Source organism: Hevea brasiliensis, chromosome 2 (assembly GCF_030052815.1).
Source record: "Hevea brasiliensis isolate MT/VB/25A 57/8 chromosome 2, ASM3005281v1, whole genome shotgun sequence".
NCBI lineage: Eukaryota > Viridiplantae > Streptophyta > Magnoliopsida > Malpighiales > Euphorbiaceae > Hevea > Hevea brasiliensis.
Genome location: NC_079494.1, coordinates 113,388,670 through 113,404,971, shown reverse-complemented (window position 1 = coordinate 113,404,971; position 16,302 = coordinate 113,388,670). Strand labels below are relative to the sequence as shown.

The 16,302-nt window shown below is 35.5% G+C and overlaps 4 protein-coding genes and 1 pseudogene across 5 annotated transcripts; 3 read left to right on the top strand and 2 right to left on the bottom strand.

The window, feature by feature from the left end:
* The first annotated feature begins 417 nt into the window (after window positions 1–417).
* LOC110638532 (SWR1-complex protein 4) lies at window positions 418–5,870 on the top strand. 2 transcript variants are annotated; one of them, XM_058139663.1, is made up of 17 exons: window positions 418–798; window positions 885–971; window positions 1,463–1,528; window positions 1,613–1,672; window positions 1,805–1,861; window positions 2,063–2,189; window positions 2,360–2,427; window positions 2,618–2,710; window positions 2,838–2,885; window positions 3,253–3,432; window positions 3,674–3,784; window positions 4,424–4,519; window positions 4,813–4,884; window positions 4,997–5,051; window positions 5,150–5,184; window positions 5,281–5,366; window positions 5,448–5,870. In XM_058139663.1, exons 1-16 carry the CDS (start codon window positions 685–687, stop codon window positions 5,356–5,358), a joined length of 1,347 nt encoding a protein of 448 aa, XP_057995646.1. In that variant the 5' UTR covers window positions 418–684; the 3' UTR covers window positions 5,359–5,366; window positions 5,448–5,870. The 2 variants fall into 2 exon arrangements, with proteins under 2 accessions (XP_057995646.1, XP_021644816.2); XM_021789124.2 differs by having other exon boundaries at window positions 420–798; window positions 2,063–2,192.
* A 15-nt stretch (window positions 5,871–5,885) lies between these two features.
* Window positions 5,886–7,720, bottom strand: LOC110638535 (patatin-like protein 2; annotated as a pseudogene).
* Window positions 7,721–8,554: 834 nt separating this feature from the next.
* Window positions 8,555–10,417, top strand: LOC110638536 (patatin-like protein 2). The gene is made up of 5 exons (XM_058143172.1): window positions 8,555–8,719; window positions 8,820–9,272; window positions 9,726–9,986; window positions 10,112–10,281; window positions 10,366–10,417. Exons 1-5 carry the CDS (start codon window positions 8,555–8,557, stop codon window positions 10,415–10,417), a joined length of 1,101 nt encoding a protein of 366 aa, XP_057999155.1.
* Window positions 10,418–11,140: 723 nt separating this feature from the next.
* Window positions 11,141–12,565, top strand: LOC110638533 (uncharacterized). Its single transcript, XM_058139669.1, has 5 exons — window positions 11,141–11,546; window positions 11,635–11,753; window positions 11,831–12,019; window positions 12,122–12,173; window positions 12,259–12,565. The coding sequence occupies exons 1-5, from the start codon at window positions 11,265–11,267 to the stop codon at window positions 12,364–12,366; spliced, it is 750 nt and encodes a 249-aa protein (XP_057995652.1). The 5' UTR covers window positions 11,141–11,264; the 3' UTR covers window positions 12,367–12,565.
* Window positions 12,566–12,731: 166 nt separating this feature from the next.
* LOC110638534 (nifU-like protein 1, chloroplastic) lies at window positions 12,732–15,248 on the bottom strand. Its single transcript, XM_021789127.2, has 3 exons — window positions 14,836–15,248; window positions 13,253–13,389; window positions 12,732–13,160 (listed from the first exon to the last, which is right to left on the bottom strand). The coding sequence occupies exons 1-3, from the start codon at window positions 15,167–15,169 to the stop codon at window positions 12,972–12,974; spliced, it is 660 nt and encodes a 219-aa protein (XP_021644819.1). The 5' UTR covers window positions 15,170–15,248; the 3' UTR covers window positions 12,732–12,971.
* Window positions 15,249–16,302: the final 1,054 nt, after the last annotated feature.

Below are 16,302 nucleotides of genomic sequence, written 5' to 3'. Positions count from 1 at the left end.
GAAATCTCTATCGTCGAAAGATGACTTGGAGTAAACTGAAAGCCATGCTGGTGTTGGTGAAAAATCTACGCATACACCCTCCAAAGAAACCTATACACAAAATCAAGAATAGTTGTTTACTAATAAGCTTTAGTTTTATGGTATTAGAGTCGTTTGACAATAGTTTTTCAAAGCGAGAAAAATTGGACCAAAACTAAGTCATACCTTAGCTAGGGAATTCCATATGATTTGCCCTTATGTCATCCCCATCGGACCACCATAATAATTTGCACAGGGAATCATGAGATTAGTGAAATGTGGGCTATGTGAATCAAGAAGCAGCCACATTTTATGAAGCCCATGCTGGGCAAGTTAGTGGGTTGATCTTCTGGCTCACCTGAGCCCACAAGAACGCGTTGGGAACTTCTGTTTTGACTAGTGACTCACCCGCTTGTGACCCAAACCTTTACGCTTCTGTTCGTACGCGCGCTCGAAAAGGAGCCTAATGTCACTCCAAAATTCTGCTCTTTTTTCAAGTTTCGATCGATCAAAACCCTAATTCCTCGATCCAATGCTTTGAAACCAAATTTACAGATTCTTAAACCCTAATTGAGTTCCTTTTGTGCCCTGTATTCGAATTGTTCTCGAATCTGAACACACGCAAAGGATAGAAACAAAAACCCTAAAATTTCTTAAGCACTGGCTATGGACGCCAAGGACATTCTAGGATTGCCCAAAACTCCATTGCCAATAACGCAAGAAAAAAAATCCCAGCCCAAGAAGGACTCCCAGAGAAAACCCGATGGCATTTCCCGCGAGGTATGTATATGCGTGCATGTATGTGTATGACTCCCTGTTGCCCCTTCAATCAAGTGAATTTCTCTTGTAATGTTATCGAATTGCAGGTTTATGCGCTTACTGGCGGCTTGGCACCCCTTATGCCGTCAATTGATACCAGTCAGTTGAAACGGCGACCACCATCGGACGAGAAGGTTTGTAATGTTGGTTCTATGTTTGTTCAGTTTTTTCCTTGCGGAATATCTTGATATTGGTTGGGTCTATAGGGATTATAGGGTTTAATTTATTATTATTATTATTTTTTTAAGAGTTGTGCGAGAAGTTGCAGTGTAGTGTACATGAGTTTGAGCTAATATAGTCCTGTTGGCTGTTTACCTTGAAGGAAGTCCTTTCTTGTAAGGGGAAAAAAGTTGTATCATGAATGCATTGTTGAAGAAAGCTTTCTGTTAACCTGATAAGATCATTAGATGGAACTGAGTTTATTCTTGCGTTTATGCAATCCATTTGTTTACTTAATGCGAGGGTCTGTCAAAAAGTGTACTGCATCCATGTTCCTTTATGATTTGGTCATACTGTGAGTTAATAATTTAATCTTGCTATTTTTTAAGTTTATGGCACAATTTTGTCAATGGTTTAAAATATAATTAGGATATGCTTCTTACAAATTTGAAACATTTTTATTCAGATCACATGGCAGTGGCTTCCTTTTACAAATTCAGCTCGTAAAGATAATCTCCAGCTTTACCATTGGGTGGGTTTTCTAACTGCTGAAGTTGTTATATCTCCAGTTTTTCGCTTGGAGTGTTTTAAAAGTCCGCGTCTTTTATATTTGCAGGTCAGAGTTGTAAATGGTGTCCCACCAACTGGCGACTATTCCTTTGCTAAGTATAACAAGGTATGCCACAAGTTTGCTTTCATCTTCATGTACATCATTCTATCGGAAAATTTCAAACAGTTAATGTTATTTTTCTCTTTTTTTTTTTTTTTTTGTGAAACTGAATATTCTAGTTTATTTGGTATGGTGCAGTCTGTTGATATTGTCAGATATACCGATGAAGAGTATGAGAAGTATTTGACTGATCCTGTAGGTATCAACTCATGGTTGCTTCCTTATAACTTTTTTTTGCTGCTTTATAGCTTTTTGTTGCTGCTAAATTATAAGGTTGCCTTTAAGCATTCTGTCATTCTGGTAAAGTATGAAAAAAGAATCATTATACTGTGCTGATTCCAATGTTCTGTTATCAATTTTATTGTATTAATTCTCTTACATTTTCTCTCTTGTTAGACATGGACCAAGGAAGAAACAGATCAATTGTTTGACTTGTGTGAAAGATTTGATCTCCGCTTCATTATCATAGCTGACAGGTTCTCATCATCTCGGACTGTGGAAGAATTGAAGGATCGTTATTATAGTGGTATTATTTCTTCCTTATATATTTTAAGTATTTTGCTGCTTGCAGGCAGGTTAAGTATCTTTCATGCTGTTTCTTGTTGTTTTCCAATTGTTTGATCAACATTTGAGGCAAATCATTGGAGAATTACCTTGTTTATTCTTGATCACCATAACATTTTCTTTATATAGTTTCTCGAGCTATACTGCTTGCTAGAGCTCCATCTTCTGGGGACGTTTCAGGACATCCTCTTGTTAAGGTGTGTTAGATCTCTTGGTTGAGTTTTCAAATGAATGTTTTATTGATATGTTAACAATTTTTTGGGTGTTTGAAAGTTTTTATTATTTCCCGCTAGTTGATTGCAATTGGAAAATTAAATTTGATGTTTCCTACATTAAATTTTCTTTGATTTGGTTTTTGTTACATTTGATCTTTATTTCTTCATATAGGAACCATATAATGTTTCACAAGAGATAGATCGTAAACGTGCACTATCCATGGTCCTTTCACAAACAAAGCAGCAAGAGCGAAAAGATGCTGAGGTCTGTATTTTACTTTGTTACTAATAATAACAGGGTAATGCGTTTCTGAGAAGGGCCTTTTTTGGACTTCTCAGTTACATATACAAAATATATTATTTCTAGGTTCATATACCCTTCTTTTTCTCAGGTTCTTGCTGAAGCAAAAAGAATAACCGAGTCACGCATGGCTGCAAGGGTAAGTGATGACCTAGAAATGTTGCCCTTTCTTTTTTCAAGTAATTGGGGATGTTGACAATGTGGGCTTCTGCACCGGGAGGGAGCTTGGGTCATCCTATCTATTGCTGATCAAATAAAAGAGGGAGTGATTGTTCAAATTCACAACTTTGAAATATGTAGATTGAAGCATATTGTGGAATTAAATTTCTAATGAGGTTCTTAGGAAAAAAAATCCATGGAGAAATGTGGTCTGTGGATTCATGGGATGAGGGTTTTTACTTGAATTCAACAAAGCATTTGAGGATTATCTTTGTTTGTGTCATGCGTATGCTTGTGTTTTTGGCAAATTAGTTGTAGTAATATTTATTGGGTTTCTGCCTTTTCAGGGTGTTGAAGAATCTACATTGCATGTAGCATCAAATGCTGGTCCAGAAATGGCTGAGACAGCTACTAATGTTGATGGTACTGTATCACCGTCATCCAATGCTCAGCTTGCCTCTGTAGCAGTTGCTCCCTCAACTTCTGTAATGGCAGAAAATGCCTCCACTCTAGCTTCTCTGCGCATGGTATATTATCTGATTTAAAAAAAAAAAAAAAACTGAAATAAAAATTTAATTTTTTTTTCTTTTTCCTTGCTGGTAATATAGATCAAACTTATGAATTATGATGCACTATTGTTGTTTGCCCTTAATCCTGAAACACAAGTTTTGAGCCACATGTTGCCTGATTTTTAGTAGTTGATTGAAGTCTATTGCTAAGTACTATTTACGATAGCCATTAACCTGATTGATTTGATAAAATTGTCAGCTTCGTGTATACTTGAGAACATATGCACTCGAGCAAATGGTGCAAGCTGCAAGTTCAACTGCTGGGCTTCGAACAATCAAGCGAGTTGAGCAAATATTACAAGATCTTGGGGTCTGTTTATGCTTCCTGAACTGTTGATGCCTCGTTTTCCTGTTATATCTCTTGATTTTTTTCCCCTTTTTTGGACAATTAGACAGTAAATTTTCTTAATCTTTTATCATCTTACTAGGATAAGCATCTTTTTGGTGTTTTTTTAAACTTGTTGAAGCTTATGTCCGATGAAGATGAGTAGGATCATTTAGCTCCTTAAACGCCCCCTGTCCAACTGTTTGCATTTTCTTTTCAGTTCTCTTTGACTTTTATTTATTTTTATAAAGTGGGATGGGGGAATGAGAGATTGGGGAAGTTGGCTATGTGGGTTAATTTTACTTTTAGTAGCAATTTTCCATTATAATATTCAATTTATGTTATTGGTTAATTGCATTATTACTTTTGATTTGCATGATAATTATCTATTAACTCTCATCATTCCTAAGTTTCATCGAATTCTTAAATTTCTCATATAAGATTAAAGAAGGTTATTTTTGGTCTCTAATGTTCATGAATGTTTCTTCTATGTAGTTATTCTCAATATTTTGCTTAAATGGTTGTTTCTTGCATTAAATGAAATTATAACTTCTGTAGACATACTCCATTCTTGCATAAAAGTTATAGAAATAGGGTATCACTTACTGAGTTTTCTGTTTGCAGGTTAATTTAAAACCAAGGGTACCAACCAAAGCAGTGTGTGCGGAGCACCTTGAATTAAGAAAAGAAATACTCACTCTACTCAATCTTCAAAAACAGGTATTGTATTTCGTAGAAGTTTGCATCTTGAATTTCAAATCTTTTCAAAGATTCTTCCTACCATATTTAATCATTCTAGATAGCACATATCCCTATATGCACAAAAGTTTATATTGTGTACATTTTCCCTTTAGAGTTAAGCAAATATTGTTGTTGCATATATCTGACATGTTAGAGTAACTATTTGGGAATTGATCCTATTAATTCCATATTTATGCCATGATAGTTAACACTTTAAAAAAGTGTTTTGTATTCATTGTCTTTTATATGTCGTTCTTCTGTTTGTTTATCAGTTGCAATATAAGGAGGCAGAAGGTTCATCTTTTCGTGATGGTTCATATACTGAAATGCCAGGCACACCCAAGGTCAATAAATTCTCTATAAATTTTGTTGACCTTTTTGCTTTATGGCTCGTGAACATGAAATGCTTCATACATTGTTTTGTTTTTGACTTTGTGACTGTCAAAATATTCGCAGCGTTCTCACCGTGATCAAGACGGAACATTTGTTCCAGACTCAATGAGTTTTGGAGGTAAATTACATCTTGTAGCCGTTTGATCTTTTCTTGTACATATTCTGTATGAGATTAGTTTTACGGGGCAGCTGATATTTATTTGATTTGGATATCAGGGGAAAGGGCTGGCAGAAGGGATCAGAAACGCAAGGTAGATGTCAATTTTCTCTCTCTCCTCTACTGGTAATATTTTACTCTCTGCAGTCTACTGTGGAATCTGATAATGCTGAATAATGTGACCCTGAAGGGACCTGGAAGGTTATCTGAGGCTCCATCATCACCAGCTCATAAAAGGCCCAGAAAATTGAAGGCTTCGGATCTATGATTTTGAGGGTGAGGACGCAAACAAAATCTGTATGGATAGGATATTGTTATTGAATAATTAATATCACTGGATTCATGTATACTGTTCAGGTTCATCATTTTCCTTCCCCTGGATTGGCAAGATAGCAAAATTAGAGGGGCAGTATCCAGATAAGGGCCTCAAAGGATGTGTGACCTAATCCGTGAGCATCCCATTTTTAGAATGTCTAGCTGGTGTCTTTACATCTGGTCAGATCCCAGGCTGGGATGTAGTTGCAAGTTGGAGGAGTCTTACCAGTAGGGATGAAGATGACTTCTTGTCATAATTAGAAGATTGTAAAATCCTTTTCATTAGTGGATGCAAACACTGTACAAATGGCTAATGTTCGGAGGCTTAGGAGTTTCTTTGTCACTAAATTTAACATTTTCATGTAAATGCATCCCATCTGAGAATAGAAATCAATGACTTTGCACTCGTAAGTATTAATTTATGAAACAGCATGATATAAATAATATAATATTTTTATTTACTTATTTGGATGTGAGATTATAGCACATCTCAAACGTTATCACAACCAATAGTTGATATTCAATACAAGCAAACTCGATTTGTGACGGCATTGTTCATGGCTCGCCAGCTTTATTTAAAGCAATGGTTCTAATTTATCTTATTTAGATAATGGTTTCTTTATATAATTACTTTCTCCCTATTTTCCTGCTGGTTGAAAAGCCTCCTTTGCCTCTCAGAGTGCAATTGTCGAGCAAATCTACAAGCACAACCAATATGATATCGTAAGCATGGAGGTGAAATAATTGAAAAGGTCGGGCGGGATCATGGTCTTACGTTTTCAGAGCTTCTTCGTTACTGAAATTCTGCTTTGCGTGGGCTCCAGTATTTGGGTCTACGAAAGTGGCATTTCTTTTTAAAATTTCATGGGCAATTCTCTTCAATTCCTCAAACCCCCAGGCTGATCCATCAAATTACTGAAGGCGCGAGATTATTTGGTTCAAAAACCTGGCAATTAATTATCAAAGAAAATCAGTGAGTAATTAGTGTGCCTGGATGCGTAAATAGTTGAATCGGCCCTCATGCAGCTGGCTAGGCAGCATCTGCGTCATGTACATCTCCATAATATCACCGAAGAGAATGTACATGTATTGCAAGACTCAGGCCCTCATGCCCTTCCAAATACTTCTTGAAATGTAATCTATAATTAAACTTGGCATGACTAAAATCTCACTTGGCGGAGCTTTTCGCCAGATAGTTCCAAAGGAAAGAACCAGATAATTTTTATAGTTTGGTCGACTGCCGTAAAGTCTTGCTCCTTCACTCACGGCAAGCAGGGTCTACATATATATATAAAAGAATTAATTATACATTGTCCAGGCCAGTCACCAATTAATTAAAAGCAAAATCCATATAGGAATTAAAAAGAACAAAGGATTTACAGGATTGTTGGCCACAATGCTGCCATCAGCGAACCTTCCAAATTTGCCCGAGTACTTGAAAGAATGGAGAGGGAGAACAGTCGGGATAGCTGAGGAGCTAAGAACCACATCTCTAAGGGTTACTTCCTCGTTAAAATTTGCATAAAGTTTCCTGGCCTGCATATTTTACCAATCATCAGCAATTTCTTGAATAAGATTTATAAAACAAGCAGACTAAAGAGATAAGGTGACCTGACTAGTGGAGAAAACCACAGGTCTTGTGCTGTCAAAATTGTAAGCAGGGACAATTACATCGCTCACTGTCTGGTCGAGCCGAGTATTATCTAGCTTGCTTTTCAACTTTTTATCAAGCACTTCCGCAGGATATGTATCTGCTTCCCAATTTCTCTGCCAATATTCATCGACTATAGTCCAAAATTTCTTGCTTGGATCAAGAATGGTCCTCACCGTTGAAGTAAACAAACCAAAAGCACGGACTCCTAAGTTGACGGCTCTATCGATTATTTTTTGCTCATCCTCATCTGGGAAGGTGTTGCGGCTTATTTCTCTCAAGGAAGACATAATGTCGGACATATCATATTGAGGAAGTGAAGGCAGCGGCATGCTTGGTTTTGTTAGCATGGCTGCCACCAAAGAACCTGTCCCTGTTCCCCCTATCACATCAAAGTAGTCTGCAATTCTTACATCATTGGGATTTCCCTCCTTTTCCTTCTCAAAATCGTGCTTATTTATATAACGACAATAAATAATGGGGCAAAAAATATTCATATAATTAAATATTTTCTTATAGACCAAGTTATATAATTATAATTTAAATTAATTACCTTGAGTTGACCTTCAAGGAAACCGAGCAGGACTGCCGGATCAATTCCATGGACTGCTCCATCGATGCTCAGCACTGTCACACATTCACCATCGCTGCGAGGATAAACCATTTGCTTGTTATTTTATGTGCTGATTTCAAATTTGAGATCTGCTTGATTTGTCTTCCTCTATATATATAGATGGACAACCTCCTGCGAGCCACCATTTTTGGGATCATATTCTTTATCCGTTAATTTATTTTGGAGGACCAACACCGTAAGCAAATCAAGCATCGAATATAGTACCAATTTTGTTTGGCAAGAGATCTCTTTGGTGGGATCAATAATTTCTTGTCATTTTTTCACTACTACATGTATAACAAGCAAGAAATCTACGATTGTGAGAGGGACTTAAGATGAACTTGTTTTCATTACTCTTGGAATTCCAGGAAAGTAAGCAATCTATGCACTGTTTCTTTTATTAGCTAAGGACCCAAGAACAAAAACTTATTGTTAGGCAAGAATTCTTTCCTTAGGCTGAAAGTTAAATTTACCCTTTGCATTGAAAATCAACATTTTTCAATGTGTATGGTTGTTCTTAAACACAACATAATATGATAAAGCATCAATCGATTGAATACTGAAGAGAAAATTTTAAGCTAGTCATTACATGAAGAAAAAGAAAATGAATTACTTGCATCAGCCACAGAAATTGTAATGCAAGCTGCAATCATCATTAGACCCCACCTACTAGATGTCTTCCTCGCTGAAACTGGAAATAATATTTTTAAAAGCCAGGTATTCTATTTGAGGTGCAAAGGAACTGCAGATCTCTTACTTGTCGTACGTAAATAATAGAATAAGGGGTGCCTGATGTTCCACTTAACATGCTGTATAAGGAGATAAAGATGGGACGGCAATCCTCATTCATCCGCACTGAATACATAGAGATTAGTCATCTGTTAAATGGCGCTTTCACTTCAGTATTCAACCAGTAATGTTGAAGGTCAAGGAGAATCAAGTCAATCAACTGAACAATGCAAGAAGGTTACCATACTTAGCATTGATGGAGGTGGAATTCGATGCATCATTCCAGCAACCATCCTCCATGCGCTCGAAAAACACCTTCAGGTTTATATATATACTACAATTCTTTCCCATGTAATTAATGGATTATAATCTCCATTATTTATTTTTGTTGGGTCTGATAGATGATCAATGAAAATAACAGAAACTGGATGGCCCTAATGCAAGAATCGCAAATTACTTTGATATAATCGCCGGAGTTAGCACAGGGTCGATATTGACACCGATGCTAACTGCGCCGGAGAATAGAAGATGTGATAAGCTAAACTGGCGGCCAAGCCCCAAGTTTGATGCATCAAAATTCGTCTCTTTTTACGAGAGGAGAGGGGAAGGAATCTTCGGAAACCCGATTTTTCATGTGCGTGAGTATCCTAAAAAGATCAAGGAGGCATTGCAATATATTCTGTGTCGTTTTGCTTCGCCCATAAATTGGTTTGAGGCTGCCATGGCTATACTCACCAGACATGGACCCTCAGCTCTTAGATATGCAGTGGGCAAAGAGTTAGGACAAGTTGGGCTGCGTGAAACTGTGACAAAGTTGGTTATCCCTGCTTTCAGAATTAGGAAGACAAAACCTGTCATTTTCACTTCGGATATGGTAATTAAATTAATTACTATCTAGTTTCCACCCTGCCTGGAATTCAAGAAATTAATATTTTGTGTTTATGCCGACGACAGATTACAAGGGCAAAGTATAAGAAGACTTTCGTCTTACAGATGTAGTTCTAGCCTCCTCTGCAGCTCCAACATATTTTCCTCCACATAAGATCAAATTTAAGGGCCAGGAAGAAGGCTTTTTTTATGGTGGCATATGTGCAAATAATCCTGTAACATTCTCTCTCTCTCTCTCTCTCTCTCTCTTTGAATGCTACCCAGAAGCAATACAGTACTAAGGCCAATGGAACTGAGATCAACATAACAAGTGCATGACTATTTTCTTTATGAGCAAAATTTTTATTAATACCTTAAATCTAGGAAAAATTTAGCATCATCAGACCCCCCAATGCACCCGCAAGTGCGTGACCATTTATTAATTGTTTGATGCTCTCAGACCTTAGCTGCACTCTGCGAAGCAACGAAAACTTACGGAAATGAAAGAAACTACAAGAATTATTTGGTTCTGTCGCTTGGGACGGGTCAAGTAGACTTAACACCATATTCTGGACAAGGTTTAGCAGAATGGCTTTTCAAAGAAGTAGTACGGAAATTCAGATTTGAGTTTCTATGCAATAGAGTCAACGATGCAGTTGAGTTATACATGTCTCGCCTCTTCCACTGCGATGGGTTCTCTAAAAATTATCTGCGTATTCAGGCAAAACCCAACCTATTTCATTCTTCACCTTCAAATTTTAGTATAAGTGTTTTGGCATATATATATATATATATATATATATATATATATATATTGATAAAAATTAATTAATTTCATACATGCAGGAGTATGAATTGAAGGGGGAGGTTGAGAAGATGGACAATGTGTCAAGGGTGAATATTTTTAACCTGAAGAACATCGGACAATGTCTTTTACATAAAAATGTTACGGTTGTGAACCCAGACACTGGGAACTTGGAGAAACTCCAATATTATTATAAAGACGCTTTGGCCGAGTAAGAAGTCCACTACTTCATATTCATTCAGATGGATATGAATCCATATATCTAAGGGAAACATTTCTTTACTTGTGGCTGCAGATTCGCTCAGAAATTGGTGAAAGAAAAGAAGAATAGAGTGCCACGCATATAGACTTCACAAATTCCCAAGACCTACGAAATAAAGAACTACACTAATCAAAGAGAGATGCTTGATACTATATGTGATATGTTTCTCTCTACTGTGTATAAATGAGGGCATGCACTGCAAGTCGTTTCTGATTTCTGTATATACTTGCATAAACAAAGATCAATATGATTTTACAATGAATATGTAAAAGTTTCATTTGTTCAGAAACAAAAACTAACAGGATTAATCGAGTTGATGATGATAATTATTTCATTTATTATCAATTAGGATTGAGTTCTGTTGAGAAATACAATTAAAATTATTTTAAAATAAATTTAATTTGAGGATGAAATTTAGCTCGAAAATTTAGTATTATTAGTAAATTAATTGGAGGATATTCTGAATTGTGATTGCAAATAAAAAATAATTAGTTATTAGTAGAAATACTAATTAGTTCTAGAAAATAATTTATTTGGTTATGTTTGCACAGAGAAACAAAATTTGATTTTATATTTTTCATTTTGTTTTGATCAAATATTATGGTAAAAAACTATTAAGTTTATATAAATAAAGTAATTAAATATTTTTTGTTTTACAAATATTAAAGTTAATAACATAGTTGACCTTAAAGGGGAAGAAAAGGCTAATAAGGTCTTAAAAGGTTCAGAAACCATAAGCGACATGTCGTTTTTCATATACTTTGGCTTATACGCACGCTAATGCGTCTGCAGACTCAATCAGCCATAATTCTGTGGTTCCAAATTAATGGATTTTCTTTATATTTTAATTTTTATTTTCCCTTGTTACAAGGACGAGATCGATACAAAGAAAACATTGGAGTAAGGGAAGATGTGAATCTGGAGAAGAAAAGATGCAGGGACTCCTTGCTTTCGGTTTCAGGGGCTCTCCCTGCTTTCTTCACAAATGCCATAATTCTTGTTCGTATCCAAAACGTTTTGTGTCTACACCTCTTTGCAGCTTGAGAGACCAAACCAGATCAACTCTAAGAAACACTTGGCCATCCGTTGGTCTCTCGCTTCTCTGTTCTGGGTTCTTTTTAGGTCCCCTCATCGATGGACTTCATTCAAGGGTCAATCTTGTGGTCTATCAAAATGGGTCTATCAACATCGGTCCTCTCCACTCAAACATTTGGGTAAAATCAAAATCTTTGTATGATTTCTTAATTTCGTTTTCTGTCTCTGATAATTGTACAAAATGAAATGGAGGATTGTTGGTATTAGGTTCCTCCCTTACTTGGGTTATTTTATTGCACTGTTGGGTTGCTGCAACTCTTCTTGGATGAAAGAGCTTCTTCAAAGGTTCCAGAAGGAAGTCTGCAGAAGGTATCTTTTACTTTACTGTAAGTATCTATCTACTCTGCTGCTCCCACTTGATTTTTTTTAGTACTTGCAACACTCACTTTCGTTCTTGATGCAGAGCACTTGTGTTATTCATAGAATTGAGCGCCGAAATGTATAAAGCTGGAATAGCAGACAACATTGAGGCCTACGTCTTATTTGCAGCAGCAGAAATCATATGGTTGTCCTTGGACAGAACGTGGCTTGGCTTCACACTGGCATCCATTGTAGGCCTTGGCTGTCCATTGGCTGAAATTCCCATTATGAAGTATGGAAGCCTTTTTTAAGTTCTTTCCTAAGAAAATCGTCAACATAAAACTGGAAAAGATATAGGTGTCTATTGACCTGTTCTGTTTGGGAACCTTTTCAGGTTCTTTCACCTTTGGTATTATCCACAAGCGAACATTGAGATCCTTGGTCAGGTAATTGATTGCAATACTCAACAGAGCATCCATTGACTAAACTTTCTATTGTCTTGGACATTCAGAGAATTTCCTATGTATGCAGGGGTTAGTCACTTGGACGATCACTTGCTACTTCGTTTATACTCCATTCCTGATCAGTTTAGCACGCTGGCTGAGATCAGCTATAGAAGCTGCTGACAAGTCTGCCTAGGAAATATGTTTGGAATTGCGACTCTTTCAGCTTCAGGAAAGAGAATTAGAACTCTCAGGTTCAGGAGAGAGAATTATGCGGGACAACCCTCTTCGGAGTAAAGAGAGCCTGTACTCTCTAATGTACTGAATGTCTGATTCTTGAACAAATATGAAGAATTTCAAACCACTTTGAATTTATACTAATCCCTTATCTGTAACTTTGAGAAATGTCATACATCTTGCTTGCATAGGATAAAACAGTGGGCACCTTATTCTCAAAGTAAGAGGTTTGGGAATGACCACAATATAGATTATGAAAGCAATAGCTATGATAATTGTGTTTTTCATAGCGAAGGCATAAATTTGAACTAAATCAACAGAGCATTGTGAAAAAGCAAAGCTATACGTGTGAATACATGAACAAGTATACACTCATGTTCCAGCACAGTGGCTCTGGGTTTGATATGCTCATGTTCGGAGCTAAATGATAAATACATAACATCAAATATTGGGGGGGGAAAAAGAGAAAACACACAAGTATCTGAGCCAGAGTATAAATGAAAAATTGATCTCGAGTTTGTACATTTGTATATTAACTTAAATGAGTCACATATAAATCCTAACCTAGCCAACAAACACAACATTAATGATATCTGGGAACTTCTCCTTAATTGCTGCTTTGATTCCTGACCCAATGGACTCGGGTCCTGAATACTTCACATGGCATTCCCCACCCTCAACAGACAGTACTTCCACACTTCCACCAAAGTTTTTGATTGCTGGTCTCAGTATATCGAGATGACCATTCACTGCCTGCAGTTGCACATAATGGCAATTGTTATAAGCCCGTAAAAATTCAACTAAGCTATTATTTTCTTATCAGCACAAGGAAGTTAAGAACATACCTCAGCAGTTGTTTCCCTTGCTTCTTCATCATATACTTGGCAAATGTCTTTAACTGCATCTCCAAATTTTTCCTTCAGTACTCTTTCAATCCCCATTTTCATGGTGGTTGTTGAGCTAGGACAGCTACCACATGCTCCTGTTTATCAATTAAATATGCCAACAAAATCTTAAGAATGGAACCTTTTAAGTGGTATCACAAATATTTATCTTTAACCAACTTATGACATATACGAACTGCACCTTTTAACATTGGATTAGCACATCTATACTTGAAAGTTCCACTTTTAATTTATATAGTATCTAGGCTTTAACAAGAGTAATATTATTACATATCCCTAAGGATTTCCCATACAGTAGAAGTTCCACTTTTAGTTTATATAGTATCTAGGCTTTAACAAGAGTAATATTATTACATATCCCTAAGGATTTCCCATACAATAGAAGTTCCACTTTTAATTTATATAGTATCTAGGCTTTAACAAGAGTAATATTATTACATATCCCTAAGGATTTCCCATACAGTAAACCAATCGGTAACTAATTTTCCACTTAAGACTGGAATAGAGGGCAAGGTTCAGACTCTGAGCAAATGGTGATGGTTCCTCATCAATCACAGGATTCATAATACAAAGGGGAGCGAATACATCTTGAGAAGGCTTATATTCAAAGAGGACACTGCTCACTCAAGAGCTCAAGAATCAATTGGAGGTGGCCTTGGGGAAAAAGAAAAAGAACCTAATTCAAATTTTGTTAAATACCCACTCCTGCGCCCCCACCTCTTTGGTTATATCTAGCATACACTATTACATCACAATTGCTGAGTGAGCAATGACCTTTGTAATTTATAAGAACATAAATTCAAACCATTTGGCAGTAATCAAAACATACATAACAACAAAACAATTTTAAAATGGCATTATCAGAATAAACCTTTGGAAACTACCAGAATTGCTGGGATGAGTTTGAGGTAACGGTCCATAAACTCCTTATGGCCACAAAAATTAACCCTTTTCTAAAATGAATATCAAAAAAGAACACCTCTTAAATGACTATTTAGAAAAGGGAAACAAAATGAACACTTTATGTTGAAATGCTAGAAGTAGAAACATGCACAGCATAAGATTTGCCACCACGGCCTGTTTGATGGCAAGTTGATTTCTTCAGGCAACTGCTAAGTATGAAAATTATATTTATGAATTGAAATATTCAGAATTTTTCCAGCCAAAGCAGAGTAAACGCTCAATCTTGTGGATACGTTATTTGATGACGAAGTTCGACGAATGGAGGAGCTAAAAGATTGATACTTTTTTTTCTGAAAATAATGTAAATGCAGCAACTCCCATCTTCACTTCGACCCAAATTCTCCGTGAAACCGATTCAAATTGATTAATCAGTAATAGATAATTTTCTACGCCTCATTAATTATGCAGCGAATGATATACTAAAATGGCAAGTGAACGAACATTGAACCATATCTCAAGCAATTGATAAGAAAATTTCACCCAATCAAAACAAACAGATCATTTCAAGAACTTTGTCTAAACATAAAAAATGAAGAAATGAAAGGAAAGAGTCAAATTACCCTGGAGTTTGAGAGAGATAATACCGTCTTCGACGGAAACAACGTCGACGTTTCCACCATCAGCAATCAAGTAAGGCCGAACATCCTCGAGAACCAAGTCCACGTTTTGAGCAGTAAGCTCAAATTTCTGCGCAGAGTAGAGTCCTGGAGATTGGGAACCAGTGGCTGCACTTGGACTCGTCGCTTTTATAGCCGTTTTAGACAAGACCACTTTTCGAGAGACTGGTCTGATTTGTTGTAGAGTTATGGGCTGTGGAAACCGACGGGTATTGGGCAGAATTTCTGGAGAAGACGGTGAGATCTTGGACAAAGCGGTGGAGGTTAGGGAAGCCATGATTGTGGAGAAGATAAGGCCCGTTTGAGGCTTTGAATGGTTAACTATTTTTGAGGAAGGGACATACTGGTGATTGCTAAGAATAAGGGGACGAATATGATAAATATCAAAAAGTGCTGCTTACAGATGGCGGGCGCGTGTGGAGTTGGTGGTCTCTGACTTGGACGGATTTACTTCGTTGTCTTATTCGCAAGTTCCGTCCACATTTTTAAAAATTTTTTTAAATAATGTAATATTATATTTATTAGAATTTATTAAATATATTTATTTATTAATATATTCATAATATAAAAAAAATTATATTTTTTTTATAAAATATTATAACCTTTTCGTTATAATATTGTAATTTTTACATAATATTAATAGTTTTCTTAAATAAATAAATAAATATATTTTATAAATTTTAATAAATGTAATAACACACTTATTAAAATAATAATTAAAAAAAATACATTTCCACTTTTCACTGCTTAAATTATTATAGGAATTAGAATACCTATATTAAATTATTTATACATTCAGTTAATAAAAAATTATTATTATATATTTACATATAAAATTTATTATAATTTTAATTAAAATGATATTTATTAATTGATGGAATATACACAGAAAAAAATATTATAAAAATTTTTTACCTATATTAGATTATTAATTAGAAAGATATTTATTAATTAATTGTATATATACAGAGGTGAATTTAGCTTTTGGATTAGAGCCTTGGCCTCAATTTTTTAAAAAAAAAATATTAAATATATTCTAATTTTTAACCCCTTAATTTAATTTTAAGGGCATATAAGTAGAGGCTTAGCCCCTCAATTTTTTTTTTCAAAAATTAAATATATTGTAACTATAACATGTTGTCTCTAAAATAATAATATTAATGATAAAAATAAAAATAATAATAATGATAATATATTTATGAAATTTAGATATCATTATGTTAAAAAAATTCTGGAAGTGAATAAATTAATAAATTTTATAATTATAAAAGAAAGGAGAACAATGGGAGGGAAAAAAAAGAAAAAGAATGGCGAAAGAGTAGGTTTTGTTTTATCTGAAGCGAAAGAGTGTATATAAATTAACGATTAGAAAGAAAAAAAATAATTAATTAATAAATACTATTTTATCAA

Coding starts and splice junctions, on each gene's coding strand:
- LOC110638536 (XM_058143172.1), top strand. CDS start 8,555: ATGGCGCTTTCACTTCAGTATTCAACCAGTAATGTTGAAGGTCAAGGA. Junction 9,273..9,725: donor TCATTTTCACTTCGGATATG/GTAATTAAATTA, acceptor TGATGCTCTCAG/ACCTTAGCTGCACTCTGCGA. Junction 10,282..10,365: donor TATAAAGACGCTTTGGCCGA/GTAAGAAGTCCA, acceptor TTGTGGCTGCAG/ATTCGCTCAGAAATTGGTGA.
- LOC110638533 (XM_058139669.1), top strand. CDS start 11,265: ATGCAGGGACTCCTTGCTTTCGGTTTCAGGGGCTCTCCCTGCTTTCTT. Junction 12,020..12,121: donor GCTGAAATTCCCATTATGAA/GTATGGAAGCCT, acceptor GAACCTTTTCAG/GTTCTTTCACCTTTGGTATT. Junction 12,174..12,258: donor ACATTGAGATCCTTGGTCAG/GTAATTGATTGC, acceptor CTATGTATGCAG/GGGTTAGTCACTTGGACGAT.
- LOC110638534 (XM_021789127.2), bottom strand. CDS start 15,169: ATGGCTTCCCTAACCTCCACCGCTTTGTCCAAGATCTCACCGTCTTCT. Junction 13,390..14,835: donor TATCTCTCTCAAACTCCAGG/GTAATTTGACTC, acceptor ATTGATAAACAG/GAGCATGTGGTAGCTGTCCT. Junction 13,161..13,252: donor CAAGGGAAACAACTGCTGAG/GTATGTTCTTAA, acceptor GTGCAACTGCAG/GCAGTGAATGGTCATCTCGA.
- LOC110638532 (XM_021789124.2), top strand. CDS start 685: ATGGACGCCAAGGACATTCTAGGATTGCCCAAAACTCCATTGCCAATA. Junction 1,529..1,612: donor ATCTCCAGCTTTACCATTGG/GTGGGTTTTCTA, acceptor TTATATTTGCAG/GTCAGAGTTGTAAATGGTGT. Junction 2,428..2,617: donor CAGGACATCCTCTTGTTAAG/GTGTGTTAGATC, acceptor TTCTTCATATAG/GAACCATATAATGTTTCACA.